This window comes from Momordica charantia (genome assembly GCF_013281855.1).
Source record: "Momordica charantia cultivar OHB3-1 chromosome 9 unlocalized genomic scaffold, Mcharantia_2.0 BLBB01000009.1, whole genome shotgun sequence".
Classification (NCBI taxonomy): domain Eukaryota; kingdom Viridiplantae; phylum Streptophyta; class Magnoliopsida; order Cucurbitales; family Cucurbitaceae; genus Momordica; species Momordica charantia.
The window spans coordinates 1,426,860-1,445,438 of record NW_028275167.1 but is presented as its reverse complement, the minus strand read 5'-3'; the positions used below and the strand labels follow the sequence as shown (position 1 = coordinate 1,445,438).

General features: G+C 33.8%; 4 protein-coding genes across 7 annotated transcripts; 1 reads left to right on the top strand and 3 right to left on the bottom strand.

Annotated features, from left to right (window-relative positions):
• Nucleotides 1-352: 352 nt before the first annotated feature.
• ASIL2 (sequence-specific DNA binding transcription factor) lies at nt 353-2,159 on the bottom strand. The gene has a single exon (XM_022296712.2). It carries the CDS (start codon nt 1,642-1,644, stop codon nt 514-516), a length of 1,131 nt encoding a protein of 376 aa, XP_022152404.1. The 5' UTR covers nt 1,645-2,159; the 3' UTR covers nt 353-513.
• Nucleotides 2,160-2,710: 551 nt separating this feature from the next.
• On the top strand, nt 2,711-4,621 carry LOC111019509 (uncharacterized). Its single transcript, XM_022295909.2, has 4 exons — nt 2,711-3,245; nt 3,585-3,686; nt 4,176-4,295; nt 4,458-4,621. Exons 1-4 carry the CDS (start codon nt 3,135-3,137, stop codon nt 4,584-4,586), a joined length of 462 nt encoding a protein of 153 aa, XP_022151601.1. The 5' UTR covers nt 2,711-3,134; the 3' UTR covers nt 4,587-4,621.
• A 113-nt stretch (nt 4,622-4,734) lies between these two features.
• Nucleotides 4,735-6,158, bottom strand: LOC111019516 (dormancy-associated protein homolog 4-like). The gene is made up of 3 exons (XM_022295914.2): nt 5,642-6,158; nt 5,366-5,444; nt 4,735-4,951 (listed from the first exon to the last, which is right to left on the bottom strand). Exons 1-2 carry the CDS (start codon nt 5,898-5,900, stop codon nt 5,368-5,370), a joined length of 336 nt encoding a protein of 111 aa, XP_022151606.1. The 5' UTR covers nt 5,901-6,158; the 3' UTR covers nt 4,735-4,951; nt 5,366-5,367.
• Nucleotides 6,159-10,137: 3,979 nt separating this feature from the next.
• LOC111020332 (uncharacterized) lies at nt 10,138-12,624 on the bottom strand. 4 transcript variants are annotated; one of them, XM_022296988.2, is made up of 6 exons: nt 12,155-12,618; nt 11,926-12,019; nt 11,737-11,807; nt 11,456-11,512; nt 10,798-11,028; nt 10,138-10,687 (listed from the first exon to the last, which is right to left on the bottom strand). In XM_022296988.2, the coding sequence occupies exons 1-6, from the start codon at nt 12,257-12,259 to the stop codon at nt 10,637-10,639; spliced, it is 609 nt and encodes a 202-aa protein (XP_022152680.1). In that variant the 5' UTR covers nt 12,260-12,618; the 3' UTR covers nt 10,138-10,636. The 4 variants fall into 4 exon arrangements, with proteins under 4 accessions (XP_022152680.1, XP_022152687.1, XP_087974191.1 ...); XM_022296995.2 differs by having other exon boundaries at nt 10,804-11,028; nt 12,155-12,617; XM_088118065.1 differs by lacking the exon at nt 10,138-10,687 and having other exon boundaries at nt 10,998-11,129; nt 12,155-12,623.
• Nucleotides 12,625-18,579: the final 5,955 nt, after the last annotated feature.

The window sequence follows — 18,579 nt, the reverse complement described above, 5'->3', positions numbered from 1 at the left end:
TTGCAGGTTATCTTAATGAGACTGTGTTTGTCATGTAAAGTCAGGGCATGATTTCTCCTGGCCCCCTCTGTTTTCTCTTTTTTAATTATATTTTGTTTTTCAATCAATTGATGACAAATGTTTCTCTGCAAATTCAGAATCTGGGTGGGTCTGACCCCAATTTTGGTGTCTTTGTCTACTAATTACCAAAGAGGAGCAGAAGGAAGGATTGAAGAACAGTCCTCCTCCGATTCTATAAATGGGTTTCCTCCATCATTAACCTCTAATTAACAGGGATTATCAGGAACAGTATTTGCATTCTTCCAATATAAGGCTGTGATTGATTATCATCATGAGGAGAACTAATAGTAGATGACTTCTAATGGTAACAGACTGAATAATCCACTGGATTTGAACAGCTTGATGAAGTTAATTTATGAGAGGAAAATTATAAATTAGGATACAGATAATATAATAACTGGCACTACTACCATTTCCAATTATGAGAAAAATATTACCTAGTAATTCTGCGTTCTAGTTGCTGCTATCGCTGTTACTGTTGTTGTTGTTGTTGTTGCTGCAATGATGGTGATTAACAGCAGCCACGACTCTTCTCCCATGCTTCAGCTGCGAGATTTCCAACTGCGTCTTCATGAAGAATTGCATTCTCTGCAATTCAAGATCCTTGGCAAATTTCATCCTCTGCTTCTCCATTTCCACCACTTGCTGCAGCTTCGAGCTCTCGGCTTGTTCATACGCCTCCCCAAACTTCAGTATTGCTTGTGTCAATTCATTCACGGCGTTCCCCCACCCTTTTTCTCTTGATCCATTCCTTCCCTTCACCACTTTCCCCACCTGACCTACATTCGGATTCACCACCTCCTTTTGAACCCTAACATTTTTCCTCCGAAAATTTTCTGGTAGGAAACTATCACTCGAAGTTGGGGATGTTTCTCTCTCCGATGCTGAGGAGTCGGAATCTGTTCGGGGCCGCTTGTGGAGCTGTATCTTCTGAGCTTTAGACCCCTTCTGTTGCTGCTGCTGCTGCTGCTGCTGGTGATTATGGTAAGGATTCACGGATCGATTCACTACAGGAATTCCGAGTGGAACTTTCTGGTTCTGCTGCAGAGGCGGATTTACAGCGGTGGCTAAACCAGCGCTAGACACAGGATTCTTCGAGGCCGGACCGATCAATTGATCCAATCTATCAAAAAATGGCCACTTACTGGGTGCTCCTCCAGCAATAATCTTAGCCTTCTCAGTCTTATACTTCTTCTTGACCGTATCAATCCGATTCTTGCACTGAATATCAGTCCTCGGTATCTTCGTATAGTCCTCTCTGCTACTCACAATATCAGCTACCTCTTTCCAATGCTTCTGCTTCAAATTACCTCTGCTCAGTTCCAAATACCTCTCGCCCCAAGCATCGATCAGCACCGACGTTGCTCCCTCGCTCCAGCAATCTTCTCTTCCGCCTCCACCTCCGCCGCCGCCGCCCTTGGACTGCTGATTCGGCAGAGCCAAGGTTATTGTGCCCTGAGAAGAAGGCGGAGGAGGAGGTGCTGCGGCGGCCACCGTCACGGTTATCCGGCCGTTGGACATCGGAGAATCAGGAGATCCACTCCCCGGCGACGGATACGACTGAATCTCATCGTCTTCCTTCATGGAATCCTGTCCAATCTGGCGCAGAATATCGCCGATCCGAAAATGGTGCGCACCGATCTGGTAATTAGATAGATAGAACGCGATCTTGTTTCACCGGCGCATGCGAATCGGTCCGGTACCGTCATGGGCCGGAGGTATGCCGCCGATCTGGATTGCAATGGTTCGCGATTGAAGAGAGAGAGGGGGCTAGGGTTTCGGTTGACCGGAGAAAATGGTATAATCGTAAGAAAAAAGCGGAGTTTATTTGGTTGACGGAAAAAACAGAGAGGGGGAACTGACGGCGTCGGTGAAGGAGTTATTGAGGCAGGGAACACGTGGCGGGGAACGGAAGAGGGTGGGATGACGTGGCGGAGATTGATTGGAGGGATTTGTACCGGGAGTTTCTGTAACCGGAGTGACCGTGATGACGCCGCCGGCACAGCCTCGGGTAGGTAGTCCATCGCTGTTTTTATCCGGTACAATTTCTAATTTACATAAAACTCCAACAATTTTCCCGTAATTACCCTTTTGCCACCGCCACCGGCTCAGCCCCCAGAATTCAGTAGACAGGTTCCGAAAAAATATACCAATTGCCATCTCCAACTCCTCTTCCTCGACATATATTTCTTCGTAGTTGTATTTTGATTCATTCATAAGAATTTTCGGAAAACAATAATTTTAATACAAATATATGACGTAATTTATGTTAGAAAGAATGGAGCCTCATATCTACGATATTTTCCGCTTTAGATATAATTTGTTTTATTTTAGTTTCATCCAAAAAATCTCAAATCAATGAAGGTGAATACCACCAAGTCTTCTCTTAAATAGAACGACAGACTCTCCATACTTTTGTAATTGTATGATATTTTCTGTTTTTGATATAACTTTTATTTATAGCTTTTATTATGATTTCACCCAAAAAGATATTATACTGATGTTGTCTCTTGTTTATATACTTATTTTCTCTCCACCATTATGAGATTTTGATCGCATTTTCATATTTATATATATATATATATATATATATATATCCTTAACATGTTAATTCGTTAATCTTGATGTGATCCGCTTTTTATTTTAAATCAGATGTTCGTTTGAACTCGTTGAACTCTGACACCCTCTTAATTACTATTTTAACATGTCTTAAAAATTTTGCCAAGTCTTCTAAATCTATCAATGCGAAGTTGTTAATAATTCCTATGGTAAATTTTTGAAATGTTAATTAATCGGGCAGCACAAAGAAAGAAACGAGACTTTTTCTTGCACTTGTAAATAATTTAGCGGTGCCGATATTGTATTTGTCGGTATGTAGAGGATATTGGAGACATCATTGGGGAACGATTGAGAGAAAGAAGAAATAATGTGTATCTCATAGTCATTGTAGCATCCGCCAAACACCAAAGAAAGGAAGCAAACAAAGCCTTTCTTTGGTTATCATCGGATGATGAAGCTTTTATAAATCTATCTTCAATTTGGTTTATTGAACACAAAAAAATCGAAATCTTCTTATGGCTTCCTTCGGTTCGTCCCCTCTTCTTCCCGCTGCCGTGTCCTGCAGAAGCCCACCGTCGCGTTTGCGCAGCAATTTCACTTTCAGTTTATCTATCGCCACGATCAGTGTAAGTCTCATCCGAAAAATGCTTAGCTTCTTAAAAGAGTAATTTTGTCCTGACCATCAGTACTCGAGAGGTATACAACACCCGATTACTCATCTAGTATTTCGTGGTTTGTATGAGTCTACTTTTTTAAATGTTTGACAACAAGTAGTAAGAAATGCAAAAACATAAATTTTTTTTTAAATTAATGAATTGTCAAATATTTAATGGTAGTGAGTACAAGATTTGATCCTGACCGTTCTGTCTCTCTCGATCTGCCCACGCTTTTTATAACTGGGCCGTTGGGAGAAATGATAAGTAGGGTTTATAATTGGGCTAATTTTGAAACTGTGCACTGTGCAGGATGGTTCTTTGTTCTGTGGGCAGAGGCTGCTAATGGCTAAGGCTGCAACACGGTTTCCACTTCCCAGCGTCGCCTCCAAATCTAATATTTCTTGCTCCATTGTATTCTACCTTTAATTTCTCATGCTTTATTTAGATACAGAGAGGGCTTATATTATAAATTTAATTAGTTTTTTAATTTGGTTCGTATATTTTTAAGTCTCCTTTCATAATGACTTTCTCACCATTTCTCTACCACGTTGTTTGCCTTTGTTATACACATATTTCTTCAATTATTAACTAAATTAAAAGATAAAAACTACTACTTTAATTTTTCAAAATTTGATCTAGATTTTAAAAATAGATAGCAAAAGAAAAAAAAAACATGGGTAGATGTAGAACTAAGTAGTATTCATAGTGTTTGGGGAACAAATTAACATTTTTATAACACTAAGGAGGGAGATTTATAATTTAACATGTAGGAGTGAGGATTCGAATTCACGACTTTTGATCACTCGCTTAAATTGAACGATAGAAAAATAGTTAAAGGTTTAACTACAAAGGAGAATTGAGGTGGGTTTGAATTATTATTATTATTAAAAAAATGTGTAGGCACAACCAGAGACGCTACAAGTAGTTCAAGCAACAATTGCGAAGCAACTCTCTCGGGATGAGAGCACTGTGATCCCTCAAACAAAATTTACTGATTTGGGAGCTGATTCTCTTGACATAGTGAGTTCCCCTTTGGACTATAATCGTTTTGTTTATAGTTTTATGTTTTAAAAAATTATTTTATGACCTTTTTCATAATGTTTTTCTTACCATTCTTACGAATAGATTTAGAAAACAAAAAATAAAATCGTTATCATATCACTAACGAAAAGATACTCACAGGTTGAGATCATGATGACTTTGGAAGAGAAGTTCGGAGTTTCCATCGGAGAAGGCGGGGCCGAGGGCATTTCGACCGTTCAAGACGCTGCCGATCTGATCGAGAAAGTCAAGGCATCCGCTGCAAGTTAAACGAAACTGCAAAATATATATATCGATTCATGCCTTCAAATCCTGCATTATATTTGATGAATTTTGTAATGTTTTTGTTTATCCGTAATTCAAGTCAGCCTGTTTGTGGTTCAAAACTGATTCAAAATGACATGTAATGTAAACCAAAGAAACAAGAGTTGCAATAATCCAACTGAAATAATACTATTCATTACATATACATATAATTCACAAGTTTATTGTTACAAATTATTGAGAACCAACAGAATTCATTCTCTCTTTCTCTATGTATATATACATACACACACATATACATACATTTATATACAGTTATTGGCTGCTTCTTCTTCAATGATTGAAGCCATGAGACAGAGTTAATTCAAATCCTGCAACAAATTAACAGCCAAAACCATTAATCTTATATCTCTGTCAACAGAGTTGAATGAGTCCACAATTCATTTTGGAATCAATCGTTTTCAGATTTATAATAAATTAAGAAACGACAATCTTCTCTGTTTTTAAGATATAAATGAAAAAATTTTGCAAACATTTTCCTTCGATTCGATTATGAACTAACGTATTTGATATCAGATGTTTCTTTATTTAAACGAAGTAAACACGCTGAAGCATATTTTCAAGAGGAATCCATAGATTGAAACTTATTTTTCAAGTCATATTTTCGATCGGGATGAAGGATGATGCATGACATGCAAATCCGTGTACAGTAGATTATGAAAAATTGTTCGTATGTGAAGAAACGATCAGTGAATAATAAAAACAATGGGAGTTCGATTCATTACGTCTAACCGTCATGTTCCGATGATTCAGCCGACGATTTTCTCCATGAAAATCTCTTCAGATCAAATTCAGGCGTCCCCGCTGCATCGAATACGAGAAACAAAATTACTCATATAATTATGAACTGGTCCATCGAATTTAAGATTCCAATTTCGAATCAAATATCATTCCATCGATAGTGTTATTTCTTCAATTTCTAAATACATATTCATATAAATGCAAGTCAAAAGAAAAAAAAAAAAGATCGATCCGAGAGATCGAAAAACAGATAAACTCACGAGTAACAGGCGTCCGCGGCGAGGATATTCCGGCGATAGAATCCGGCATCCTCCGGTGGCGATCTTCCGAGGAGGTCCTGAAATCGGAGTTCCTCCTGAGAATGGTGATGCTCCGAGTTACCGGAATCTCATCGGAAATCTTGATCGGAGGCAGTTCGGAGGGCGAAATGGAGTCATACTTGCGTAGCTTTCCGAGGCCGGTGTCCGGCGTGGGGCCTGCAACGGTTTCGTCCCATAGCTTGTGAAGAAAACTAGTCATGATCTGCAGCAAGAAAAAGGGGGAAGCAGCCAAATGGTATATAAAGAATGTACGTAAACAATAATCTGATCTGCAGGTTTTGATAATCGATTTTGTGAAGGAAAATGGAAACGAAACCAGAAAACAAATGGAACAGCAAACTGTGGCGAGGATTACGGAGAGAGTTTGTTTTTTAGGGTTCTTGGTTTCAATTCAACCGGGAATAAAAAGGGAGGGAAGAAGAAAGGGGAGCGAGTGAGGCTATTATAGCTATGGTTTATTATAACCCTCGTTTTCTAAACCCAGGTAATTATAGCTATAAATTGTATTTGGTAAATATTTTTTATCCTTTCATGTATTTATTGAGAAAAATAAACGAAATTGATTTTTTTTTTTTTTTTGGAAATTGGAAGTTTATTATGTGATCTAAATAACGAAAATTTTAAAAACATGGTGAATTTGAAAATATAAAAACCTAGGATAAATATAATATTTCATGTTATATAAACTCATTTAATTTTTATTAGAATTAAAAAAAAATTCTGTTATCATCTCACCATAATTTTGCTAGCAATAATATATTTTTGTTTTAGTAAAAAGTATTCAAATTATTGTCTACAAAGATGCTCAAATTATAATATTATTCTTATCACATTATATAAGGAAAAAAAAGTTACCCAGCTAACTTGTGTATATGTTAAATCTTAAAACTATAGTCTTACAATAATTAAAATTTGAGAAAAATCTTGATGTATGAACAAAGTAATGTTACACTAATATAGCCAAATATAAAGTCTATAATGAAATTCAAACCTATGAACCATAAACTATTATCCTAAGTCCATTAACTTATTTTGAAAATAGAAAAAAATATTGAGTTTGGATATAATGGGAAATAAAGACATCTTTATTGAGTTTTAATTAGAAATTTGGGCTTTGAAAATCAGGATCCTTACTACTGTTTGCTTCATCCCCACAAATCTAGCCCAAAACTTCTAAGGCCCAAAAACATTATAAGAATTAGAAATTCGAGAAGATTTCATTTATTTTTTAAAAAATAGCTTGATTTTTTTTAGTTTAACAAAACATGTGGTAAAGTTCTTATCTTTGACTTCTTGATGTGTCTCAATTTTTTTCTGAGAAATAATGTATCTCCACTCATTTCATGTAAATGACTATATCATCCACAATTTTTGAATCACATTTCTTTTCTTTTTCGTATGACAAATGTGAGACGAGGGATTGAACCTAAGACTTCTATAAATGAGAGAGATATCTTAATCGTGAGCTCAGATTGACAATTTTCTAATGACTTGTCATTTTGATATCAATTATTAAACTATCATTCAATGTTGATCCATAATTTAGCATTCATGAAAAGAATAAGAGATTGAGTTTGTACAGCCAATAATAATAAAAAAAAGGACATAAATTATTGGAAATGGTGAAGAAAAGTAAAATATTAATTCGTAATGGTATTTGAAAATGTCGTTATTTTTATTTTAGTATTATTATTTTATATAAAATCAACAAAATTGGATGGTTACAAGATACACGAATAGACAAAACCAAGAAGAAAAGCAATAAGACAATCCACTTTGGATTCATGGGCATCAAAGTTTTTCATTGCATTTTCTTATAGGTATTGATTTGGACCTTTTTTTTTCCTAATTATAAATAATGGTTAACTCCTAATTTTTTCAAATAATTGTGGTTAACTTTAATTTTTTTAAATTAAACTTTCAACCTCTTAAAAAAAAAAATTAATATCCTCCATTAGATAAATTTTTTAGTAACGAATATGGATAATTTTTGTAACTGGATGGGACTATTTTAAGATAAATTGTCTAAACTTACTATTACTCTAGAATGAAATTATGAGTGTCTTGAAAAAACTTTTGGGTAGATAAGATGACGATTACGTATAAAATCAATGAAAAAGTAAAATTGGTAACATATATAATTCAAGATGCATGCAAGTTGTTGAACATGATTTGTCCAAGTTGTGGCTTTCCAAAGGCTCTCTCTCTCTCTCTTTTTTTTTTTAATTTTATTTATGCACTTATTTTCTCTTCTTCTCAACTTGTCCACTTTAAAGGGAAGGCATTTTCTTTGTCCCCCAACTTGTCATTATCCCAATCTTTTGAAACAATTCTAAATTCAGAAATGTTTCCCACTTGTCCCATTTGCTTCTATAATGATTGTCATTTTTCCAAATATATACACATTTTGGTTTGATTAAAGTGTCCCTCCCTTCCAAATCAACCCATTTTTGGATTTTATTTATTTATTTATTTTTATTTTTTTGGGTTATATAAGTCTAAGTTCAGATGAAGAGAGTGAAATTACAGAAATGGATTGAAACGAATATATTTCCATCAAGGTCTATTTTTTTTCCATCTTAATCGATTCTTTTTAGTGGTCGGTTCAATGCTCTTTTTGCCTCTTGTTGCTCGGCTGTTTTTTTCTTTATTTTTAGTTAGAAAAAATATTGAACAGTAGCAATGAAACACATCAATTCTTACAACTAGTGGCAAGTATTCAAATCAACAGAAATGCAATGGGTGCAACTTTTATTTGTGTGAGTTCAAGAACGGGTGGGGATTCAAATGTCAAATCTTTAGACAGATATAAGTAATACTTTGGGCTGAATGAGAAATTTTGACTAATTGAATCAACTCATAAATATATTGGGTCCAAACCTGTTAAGCGAACGCATATAAGACCCACCAAAACTTTATTAGATCGAAGGGTCACCTCTAATTTGAGACATGGAGAAATATTCATAATTATTGAGAAAAATTGGAGATTCCGAACTAATCACCTACAAGCATGAAGAGTCATCCGCAAATCGGAGAACTCTTCTCAAATAACAAGTCGAAGACTTCACCAAATTGGAAGATGAAGACTTCGTAAAGTTACGAGCCAAAAAACTTCATCAAAGCTGCAAACCGAAGAAATTCGAAAGCTACGAGCCAAAGAACATCATCAAAGCTGCAAATCGAATAAATTCAAAAGCTATGAGCCGAAGAGCTTCAAGTACTATTTTGGTTCATGTACTTTCAACATTTGTTTATTTTAGTCTCCTTACTTTGAAATGTTTATTTTGGTCCCGTCGTTTTTAACTCTTGTTTAATTTTAGTCCATATATTTTTAAAATGTTCATTTTAGTTTTTATAATTTAAAAAATGATTATTTTAATTCATATTTTTAAAATTTTAACATAAATTTTACATATAACGAAAATTATAGTATATTGTAATGTTTATATATTAAAAAATATATTGATTGCAATGACGTAGAAAAATGAGATTAAAAATAAAATAGATGGATTAAAATTATTATTTTTTTTAAAAAAATAGTGACCGAAATAAATATTTTAAAATAAATAAACCAAAATTAAGAGTAGGCGACCAAAAACAAACCTTGCGAAAATAGGGAGATGAAAGCTGAAAGTATAAAGAAAGACCAAACTAATATTTTAATTAAAAAAACTAATATTTATCTTAATTGAAAATTTGAAATGCGTGTAAAATTAAAAATTTATTTGCATTTATTTAAGGTGGTTGCAACTTGGACGGACCACGGGCCCCACTACATTCAAACTCAAAAGTGTGTGGGCCACCCCGCATTCGCTGCGCCGATCAATCGTAGTAAAGCAGACGAATAAGGCTTTTCATTTTCTTTACTTCGTTGCTTTTTAGAAATTTAATTATGTGGGGCCCTCGCCCACGTGCTGCTCGGTTCCATATTCCATGTTTACCCCTACAATATCTCCAAACCACAAACATGCCACCTGTGCTGTGGCTCGGATGCGATAAAAATAAAGGCCAGTTTGGTTATTAATCTGCGGCTGCCACAGATTTTTTTTTTTTTTTTTATAATTTCTGAAATGTAATATGATTGATAAATGAATAGAAGTTGTGAAGATTATTTACTAGATATTTTTTTCTTTTCTGAATTCACAATATATAGGCCGTAAATTCAAACTTCTAATTTCTTTTTATTGAAGATATATATTTTTATCAAACTTCTAATTTTTGTTCAACAATTACAGTACGTTACTAAATATTAACAAATTATTTATTAGAAAAAGTTCTGTAAATAAAAATAATAGTAGTTCGTTAAAAAAAAAGCAATAGTAGTTAAAAAGAATTACGGGTCCAAATTCGAACTTAGTTAAAATGACTATAATTTATGTATTGACTATTTAATTTATATGGTCGACAAAAAAAAAAATTCCACTAATGCCATTGCAGCCATATTAATCATTATCATCATTTTATTAATATTTCAAGTAAAACTAGAAAGCAAAGAAAGACCCAAGAGAGAATTGCTTTCATTACAAGGAACAGGAAGAAAACGTAAGAATTAACGTAACATAAACAAAAATGGCCACAACTCAAGAGAGAAAAAAAAAAGGAAAAAAGTAAGGAAAAGCCAACTCCAAAACTTTGAGAGAGTGGCGGAGCAAATTAACTAAAATTTATAAACCTAAAGAAAAAAGTCACGAGTCATCCATCATATCATATGTTGCCCAGCCCAATGCCTGCCCATGGTTCATGGTTGTTGCTTCTATGCTTCAGCAATGGCAGCCTCCAATTCCATTACCACCCTCACCATACGGCACCGTTTTGCAGAAACTTCCTCACCCTCGGACGACATACCAATCCCACACCACCACTGTCGTACGCCGGATTGACGACACGTCGTCCCCCACGAATCCCTCTGTTTCCCTGCCAATCCTCCTTCACTGCTTACCGTTTCCTCCGCCAGCTCCTGCTCGTGCTCCCTCCCCCTCCCCCTCTCTTCGTTTTCCCAAAAAAAAAAAAAAAAAAGTGTAAAAAACAGAAACACCAGAAGAATAAAAACAACAAGAACAAGAACAAGAAATTAGAAGGTGAAAAATATCCCGTACACTAACCCCCGTGGAGAAACTCTGGACGTGATCCTCGAATTTGTACGATTGCGACGAGTTTACGTTGTTCATCTCCGACGAATTCCGCTTGTTGCTCGAACTCGAACACTCCGATGAGTACGAGGATGATGGCGACGTGAAATAATTGGTCGGGGAGCTCGGTTCCATGTCGCCGTTGAACATTTCTTGGAACAGCTCCTGCAATTTCTCGAAGGTCTCCTCTCCGTTTTCCTGTCGTTTTTAAACGTCAACATAAAAATCGCCACAATTCTCCCCTACACCCGAGTGCAGAGAATCCCAGCCAATACACAAGGCGGACCCCACGAGGATCTCTGTGCAGGGCAGTGCATAAACTGGTTTCACATAAAAAAATAATAATAATAACAATAATAATAACAATAAATAAATAAATAAAATTCCCTTCTCGTGGGACCATCCCGGGGATTTCCTAGGATTTCAACACGCATGTGACGAGATTGATGACACGACACGACACCAACTAAAAGTTGGTTTGGTCAGAGGAATCTAAATGGGCCGATGGCCCATTGGGCCATCGGATCGGCCCATTTAGATTCCTCTCTCTCCTCACTACAGGAGTTGCCAATAGATCCAAAAAGAAGAAGAAAGAGAAAGAAACCCTAATAATAAAGAAACTTACGTTGGGCTTAGTTTGGTCCATCATGGCAACCATTTCGGTCAAGAAGTCGCCCATACCCTGCAAATGAAGGGAACCAAACAGAGTCTTATAACATTTGGGGACGGAGGGCCCCACCAATTCCCTGACCAAAATTCCGTGGGGGATGCCAAAACCAAACAACTGTTTATCAGCTTCCACTCCAATAATTTTCTTTTTCTTTTTCTTTTTCGTTTGAAACTTTTGAACCAATCGAAAGGAACAAAAGCGAGGGAGCACCGTAGTTAAGGTGGGGAGAAGCTTACATTATCATCGTCGTCATCGCTGTCGTAAACTCCGACGTCATACAGCAGCCGTTTGTTGGCGTCCGATAAAACTACACCATGGGAACAGAGTAACTTCTAATTAACCCGTGAAAGGGAGGAAAAAGCCACGGTAATTAATTATAATTTCTTGAAATTAGTAAATTCTTGGAAAAAAGAGAGCGAAATTACCAGAATAGGCTTGCTGAATTGCTTGGAATTTCTTCTTGGCTTCTTCGACGAACTTCGAATTCCCCGACGCCGAACACCGATCCGGATGCCATCTCTATCCCAAAAACAAACGAGATTTCTCTAAAATTTCGCGATTTCAACCAAATTTTCCGGCGATTTGTTCGATCGCCGGCGGAGAAGAGGGAGGAGAGAGAGATAGAGAGAATTGGAGGATTGGAACCCTAATTACCAGAGCGAGTTTCTTGTACGCATTCTTGAGGTCTGCTTCGCTGCATTCTTTCTTCAGCCCTAAAACAGCATACAGATCACCGTTTTTCTCTTTCTCGCCGGCCATTTTCCGGGAAAATTTTCTCCCAAACAGAGAGAAAAAAGGAAAAAGAACAGCAGAGATAAATTTTGTTGTCGGCAAATTCACAGAAACCGAAACGCGTAAAACGACGAATCGAAACGATGAATGTTCGTGGAGGAGCACGCCATGGGCAATACGATTTCGGAATCCGTGGAGAAGAAGAGAAATTAGGGAAACAAGCAAAAGCCGATCATGGTCTCTCTCTCTCTCTCTCTCTCTCTCTCTCTCCAGGGCTGAGGCTCAAGAACACTCCAGAACCCCGGCCATTTTATGGTTTTTAGAAAAATAGAATTTTTTTAATTTTTAATTTTGGGGGGTTGAAAAATATGGAAAATAATTTAATATTTGGGGGTAAGGTAAGGTGATACTGTAGAAGAATGTGTCTTATATTGGAGTTAGAGGGCAGAGAGTGGGGGATAAGGTGGAGATATACGGCTGAGATTGAATCTGAGTTAGATATTTTGGAATTAAATGTCTCCAGAAACTTCTGTTTTTACTGTGGAAACTGAAAGGTCACGCCTTTTTTTATTTTTTATTTTTTATTTTATTTAACGCCCAGTTGTGTTGTTGTGGTGATGGATAATGTAATGTAACCGAGTCCCGTGTGGGTCCCACTTGAAATGTGCCCCGGTCTTTGGGTTAATCAACTTGCATTGCAACTTTACTAGACAAGATACGGAACCTACCCTTTTTTTTTATTTCTTATAAAAGAAAATTAATGAAGTTAAATTACGAATTTAGACTCCATAATTTAAACTTAGTTTCAAGTTGGTATTTATAAAATTAAAATTCTGAATATGGTCCCTATGGTTAGGTTTATTGATTTTAACTATCACAAATAATCTTTGCTGTGACCCTTTTTTATTTTTATTATTTATTTTTTTTCAACATGACAATAATTTAATTTTTTTTATTTGATTTTTCATATTAGAGTATGAAATTAAGTAAAAAATAGAAAAAAGAGGGTACAATTAATCTGTAAAGTTTGACCAAGTCCACTTGGTTGAAGGGTGGATCTCTCTTTCACTTAATAAAAAATTAATAAAAATTTATAATTGTGAGTTACTAATTAGTGGAGTGCGTATAATATTTTTGTATTTACGAACTAAAGTTTTAATACAAGAAAGGTGAAGTATAATAGATTTATTTTTTTTAAGATCCTTTGTAATAATTAGAAAGATTTATAGATATATGCAAAAATCGATCAATAATAATAAATCCCACTCATCCATTTAGGTCATCCAACTTAAAAGTATAAATTATATTAGAATTAAATCTAAATTAAAAAAAAAACAAATATATTTTTTAAGTTACTAAAAATAAAAAAGATGTAATTTTATAGTTAGTTAGCCACTCCCTCTTAGATATATGCATAAATCGATCCATAATAAATCCGACGAATCGATTTAGATCATCCAATTTAAAATATAAATTATATTAGAATTAAATTTAAATTAAAAAAAATATTTTTTAAGTTATTAAAAACAAAAAATATGTAATTTTGTAGTTAGCCAAAAAACTCTTTTTAACAATTAAGAAAAATAAGAATTAGAGAGTTAAATGTCAGACATTATCAATAAAATAATATGTCGAGTCGAAAAAAGTCGGCATCTTGACGAGGACGTGAGGTGAGGAGCCATTACCTTTTCCGACATGTGGTTTGCCCCAATTTTGATCGGGAATCTGAATCTCCAACAGATGAATGCTCTTACGATTTATGACATCTGACTTCAACCACTCAATTTTGATTTTTTTTTCCTTTTTTTTGCATGTTTCTGGAGAGTTCAATCGAGCTGCGTAATGGTTAGCAAAAAGAGCCTTCCAAATCTTATTATTATTATTATTTTTTACCGAAAACTAAGGGGGGAGATTTATGACATTTTGTTAGATAGTGGACACAAAAGTTATTATCTCTATATACCTTATTGAACGATAGGACGCCACACAAATCTTTAAGATTCAATACGTTATTTCAGTAAGAGCGTCTTCTTCCCTTTACAACAGTTTTGCCAGTTTAGCCGAATCCGTCTCCACCCGATCCGAATTGAGTAAGTTACCATAAACTGTAACTTTCGCATTCCCTCCAAAACAGCCAGTAGCGTCTTCACACTTCTATGGTTGCCGACGAATAGATTGGCCGCAAGAATAACACAACAACTTCCAAATTGTGCAAAACTCACCTAGGCCCTTTCTTTAATTTATTTTATTGACTTTCAAGTGTTATTCAGATAAATGTATCCTCAAATGTAGCCTAAATGGCCGGTAATTTGTAATGCAACATATTCCTATTTTCAGAAAAATATTACTTAACATTCTTTATATATTTAATTTATGTGCATTTAATTATCTAATTTCTCACCTTTTATTTTTTTGTTTGTTTTTTCTTTTATTAAAACATGTTGGGAGAGGATTATAACTCACCACGAGTAATATATGAAGTAGGACAAAATCAATATAATTAATTGAGCTAGGAGCAATTACATGATCTCATTTACGCTTCAAAAATTTCTCAATAACAAAACATTTTGTCAAATTTCATAATAAATAATCATTTAAAAATTGTCTACCATCAAATTTTTATATCATTCTATCAAGTGAGAATATCAATTTTTATTTTTATTTTTTTACAATGTGTAAGAGTGGAGGATCAAATTCACAAGATAATGTCAATTACTGTTGAACTATGCTCGCTTTGGCAAATAAGAATACCAAATTTATACATCACTCTTATAATTAAAACGTTTATTGATTGAATTGGATTACTGCAACATAGTATAAAACGAGCAACAATCAACTACAACACTTGTATTTGTTCAATACAAGCATGTCTTGTTTGGTTGACTTCATGCACAAATTATAAATGTTAAGTACATTGAAATTTTTGGAGAGGCGACACAAATGAGTTTGAGGACGGGATAAAATATGATATTAAAGATGTGTTTGAGAAAAGAGATTTAAGTAGAATTGATCTTCTAAAATCATTATCCAAGTGATAACATAAGGGTGTATTTGGGATGAATGGTAGAATTAATGATTACGAAAAAATAGATTTAAGTATAATTGAAATTTTAAAATTACCATTCAAAGTGATGCTTTTCTAAAATCAATTTAATTTTCCAAACATGACATATGGAAAGAGGAGTGATTTTGGCTATGTTAGTCCGTTCTGGACATACCTTAAAAATTAATTTAGAGTGATTTTAGATTTCTTAAAATCAATTTTTTAATTTGTCAAATTGATTCATTGACGGGAGGAGACGAAATACACTCTAAAAGTAATATTGAAGAATCCTGTCGACCTAAATTCTCTATCAGAAAAAGGAAACAAAGTTTGTGGTGATTGAGAGGGAGGACAGAAAATAAAAAAAAGAAAAGAATATCTGAAAGGAAAAAGAAAAAAGAGAATTTTTGGTGGCGTCATAATTCATAAATAAAGGGATTTCCTGAGTTGGATTTTCATTTTCATTTTGGGGAGAACGAAAGGCCCAAACAGAAGGTTGGAGAAACTTATGGTCACAAACCAAAACTGGTCCATTTAACCCTAAATCCTTAAGCCCACGTGAAAGCCAACCAGATTCACGTGCGAATGTCCTCCAAGTCACGTGCCCCCAACCTGTTTTACTTCTACATCATTGTCAGGATTAAACTGGTAATTTAAGCTTAAAAATTTTGTGTCTAATATTTATTTTAATGGTTGAAATATCTATTTTTGTAATGTCTGAGTAGCGAAGAAGGATACATGAATGAACTAATACCACATTCGAATAAAAGGATCCTGAAATCAAGGAAAGTATGGTTAGGAAAGGCTTAAAAGACTTAAAAGAATTGATAGTTATTATCTATATACTATGCTTTTTGGTGGCTCAACCATAAGAATCTAAAGTTAGTCGAACTTGGCTTGGAGCAAAACATGCTAAAAGACTAGTATTGTAGGACTCTGTGTTGTTGTAGGGATAGTATTCACTTTTCTAAGTAGCTTAGATAAAATGGAGTAGTCAGGTTGTAGGGGATGCAGGAAAATACGGAGGTAATTAAGGTCAAATCTAGATCCCAAATCTTGGGCGCGAGGCATTACAATTTTAGTACATGAAAATTTCAAAAGATAGTGATTTTTGTTCTACCTTTATTTTGCTTTTAAAGATATGATTTTGAGTATATGTATGAATATGCTAGTATAAGCATGTATTGTCATGAGCCGAGCCATAAATTTACTTAGGAATGGGTAAAATTTTATGTTAAATTTTTGTAGATAAAATTTTCATGATTGAAAATTTAAAGAGGATAAAACAGAGGAAAACTACAAAATCTTAGATATCTTATATATACTTTTTTGAACTATGACAAATTAAAAGAGAGCTAATTAAAATGACAAAAAAAAAAATAAAATAAAGAAAAGGTAACCTAATCAAATGAGTTCTTAATTTTCGTGTCCTTAGGCCGATTTTGCTACAACTTGCAATAAAAAGAACACGCCGTTGCACTCAAAAGAATTTGCCATTTATAGACTAATATTTTATTTTAAGGTAAAATCTTTTATAAGAGTACATCCACAATTGAAAAATCATTATGTCTCCTGTCTTATTAGACGTTGGGATAAATAATAATCTTCTAAAAATACATAAATAAAAATGAACGTAAAAGATAAAAATAAATATTTTGAAAGCAGACGCAAATACTAAAATAATATCTGAACGTAAAGATACACAGATGGTATGAATGGGGGATTATTTGTGGGGGCGAGGGTATTTTGGACCATAGGATTAATGAAGGTCATTTTCATGTTTAATAACAAAAGTGTACCCACCTTATCCCTGCACCATCGCACGGCTTTGGTTCTCTCTCGTCAATTTCTCACTGAATTCTAAGCCCTTCTCGAATCAAACTCTTTCACTCATTCTTCATTTTCAGGCAATCATCTTTTGAAAACGAACCACGATCTTTTTAAAAAATAAATTTGAGGTAATTTACAAAATTTGGTCTTCAATTTTATAAGTTTCCTTAAACATAATAATTTCCTTAAATTTTAAAAATATTTTGTACGATTTTGATCTTTTAATTTAAATCTAAATTTGTTGTTTTTAGACAAGATATCATAGCTTAAATTGAGTTTTTAAAGTACATTTAACTCTAAATTATTATATTTAAATTGTCCCTTTTCTATCTTTTCAATCTAGCATTTGCAGGACAAAGTTTATTTCCCTATATTATCACTCGTTTTAGCCACTAAACTAAGAAAAGAGCAAGATGTTTTAGTTGCTAATCTAAACTCAACAATGACATTATTACTCAAGCTTTTATATATATATATATATATATATATATATATATATTATAATTTGGTTGATTTTTGGGTCAATAAAAAATAATCTATGACCCGTGATATTTAATCGAATCCTTTTTAAAACTATATAAGATGAAATAAAACTATGCATAATCAATAAGGAGCCATTTTAAGTTAACATACTAAAAGAATCCTTTTTTCTTTTACTTTTCTTTTAGTAGAAGACCCATTAAAATGATTTATAAAAGATCATTAATTTTATTTGGAAGGCACGTTAAGTGTCATTTCTTAGTATCTCATTATTCAATGAAGTTAGAATAACAAATTCAATATCAAATTTATCTTTACCTATAATCCTAACTGATAGATATACAAATACAACTTAGTTAAACGTGTCAGTGATTAATTTTCTTCAATACCGACTATCTTTGCATATTTAATACAACTTAGTTAAACGTGTCAGTGATTAATTTTCTTTAATACCGACTATCTTTGCATATTTATCTTTCCATAAAAAACATATTAAATAAAATAAGCTAATAACTTACGTTCCTGTATTAAAAATATATATTAACTATATTAACATCATTTTTTAAATATTGAAAAATGAAAAAAAAAGAAAGAAAGAAAGATGAAATTGGAGTTGGATTTGAAACACCTAAATATATCGGGGCATATTGGAAACTAATTTTGTTTTTGGAAAGGCACGTTATGGGCCGATGTCATATGGGCCGCGTGAAAAATATGTGGGCCGGACTTAATCTATTACGCGGGCTTTGCTAAGATCAGTTAGCCATGTTACAGAACGTGAATATCTCAAAAACATATTAATATTAAAATAAAAATATATACCACAAAGTACTAATATATATATATCAGAGTAATCCACATTATTTATTTATTCGCTCGAATTTACTATTTTTTAAATCTATTTTGTGATTGATTCCTCAGTTTTGTATATTTTCTTCTTTTATTTTTTTCGGTTTTTGTATGTATTTTTTTTAATGTTTTGTCTTTTTGACCT

Coding starts and splice junctions, on each gene's coding strand:
- LOC111019509 (XM_022295909.2), top strand. CDS start 3,135: ATGGCTTCCTTCGGTTCGTCCCCTCTTCTTCCCGCTGCCGTGTCCTGC. Junction 3,246..3,584: donor TATCTATCGCCACGATCAGT/GTAAGTCTCATC, acceptor TGCACTGTGCAG/GATGGTTCTTTGTTCTGTGG. Junction 4,296..4,457: donor GAGCTGATTCTCTTGACATA/GTGAGTTCCCCT, acceptor AGATACTCACAG/GTTGAGATCATGATGACTTT.
- ASIL2 (XM_022296712.2), bottom strand. CDS start 1,644: ATGAAGGAAGACGATGAGATTCAGTCGTATCCGTCGCCGGGGAGTGGA.
- LOC111020332 (XM_022296988.2), bottom strand. CDS start 12,259: ATGGCCGGCGAGAAAGAGAAAAACGGTGATCTGTATGCTGTTTTAGGG. Junction 12,020..12,154: donor CGTACAAGAAACTCGCTCTG/GTAATTAGGGTT, acceptor TTTTTGGGATAG/AGATGGCATCCGGATCGGTG. Junction 11,029..11,455: donor TGGACCAAACTAAGCCCAAC/GTAAGTTTCTTT, acceptor TAAAAACGACAG/GAAAACGGAGAGGAGACCTT.
- LOC111019516 (XM_022295914.2), bottom strand. CDS start 5,900: ATGACTAGTTTTCTTCACAAGCTATGGGACGAAACCGTTGCAGGCCCC. Junction 5,445..5,641: donor GCCGCGGACGCCTGTTACTC/GTGAGTTTATCT, acceptor TATTCGATGCAG/CGGGGACGCCTGAATTTGAT.